General features: G+C 41.7%; 1 protein-coding gene across 1 annotated transcript in view; it reads right to left on the bottom strand.

Moving 5' to 3' along the window:
* Positions 1-997: 997 nt before the first annotated feature.
* LOC107565361 (UPF0469 protein KIAA0907 homolog) overlaps positions 998-1,392 on the bottom strand; it is a 23,109-nt gene continuing 22,714 nt past the window's right edge. The window contains exon 14 of the mRNA XM_016250576.1: positions 998-1,384. Coding sequence (XP_016106062.1) covers positions 1,194-1,384 — 191 coding nt within the window. The 3' untranslated portion in view covers positions 998-1,193. The remainder of the gene's footprint in view (positions 1,385-1,392) is intronic.

The following is a 1,392-nucleotide window of genomic DNA, read 5'->3' on the forward strand; positions in this document are numbered from 1 at the left end:
ACGTTTTGATTGTATTTGCGCTACAATTTTGTCATCTGTTGCTTTAAATGCTCTTTAAAGCAGGGTGGATTCTGATTGGCTGTCAATGTTTTTATCACTCATCAGCCGGAAAAATCGCTCTGAAAGTGATTCCAGTGAAATCGTACCTCTGTCGTTATCGTTACCTGGCTCGCGAGATCCACTTTCCTGCAGAGTTTAGCTCGAACGCTAATCAAGCACACCTGAGCAAGCTAATCAATGTCTTCAGGATCATTAGAAAATCACAGGTAGGCAAGTTTGATCAGGGTTGGAGCTCAACTCTGCAGGAAAGTGGATCTCACGAGCCAGATTTCAGGATCTCTGACCTTTTTACACCTTTGTGAATAGTTATTAATCATAAACTATGTTATTAATCATAATCATCTCCTTAACCTGGCTTACACATATGATTATGATCATAACACACTATCATATTTCGATTCCAATGTGGTAAAAAAAAAATTAATGAAGTCAGACATTTAGATATCAAACATTTATTCTGTGTCTCTTTTTGCAAAACATTTAATTGCAGCTGAATACCATGAACAAACATCAGCCGGCTGCATAAAAACTGGACTCGATTAAGAGCTGTTTGTGTGCAAAATAGAGCTGCACGCTTCTTTTTTTTAATGGAGGTTGTAGTTCTCTCACAATTCTGAAGAAAAAATATTAGACAACTAAACAAAATCTCATGGAATTTATGAATGGAATGATTCAATGACTCACTCGAGATTTACTCGTTTCATTCCTGGAAGAATCAGTGCTTCTGAATGAATCTCTTGAATGAATGAATCAAAGACAAATACATTTTTAACAGCTCATTTTCACCACCTAATAAACATATGTGCACACATGTATTGATAGCCGGAATTGAAATTTAAATTTTACAACAAGTATCCGATTCTGGAACTGGAATTGATTTTCGATTCCCAACCCTACTATTAAGGGACGTGTGGAGGAGATTAAACAGGAAACGGTGTGTGAGCCAATGCATGTGTTTATTCGTCTCAGAAGAAGTAACATTACAAATCAAACTGATGAAGAGAAACTAAAGCAGAGTGATGAGACGCGCGATCCTGCAGCGCCACATGAGCAGCCATCGCTCTTCCATCCTCCCATAATCCCACAGGACAGTCTTTAGGAGGCATGAACATGGTGTGTGTGTGTGTGTGTGTTTACGGTGCCATCCAGAAGGGCATGGGCTGCGTCTGCGTCTGTGTTTTGGGCCGTGTGGGTGGTGATGAAGGGCAGCGGTATGTCCATCCTGTGGCTCCGGCCGCTCTGAAGGCTCCATGATCCTCTTCTTCGTCGGAGGAGTCTCCAGCGTATGCCACGAGCCCCATCCGCACACGCTTCACCTGCGGCTCTGACGAG

The sequence above is a fragment of the Sinocyclocheilus grahami genome, unplaced genomic scaffold (assembly GCF_001515645.1).
Source record: "Sinocyclocheilus grahami isolate Dianchi unplaced genomic scaffold, SAMN03320097.WGS_v1.1 scaffold996.1, whole genome shotgun sequence".
Taxonomy (NCBI): domain Eukaryota; kingdom Metazoa; phylum Chordata; class Actinopteri; order Cypriniformes; family Cyprinidae; genus Sinocyclocheilus; species Sinocyclocheilus grahami.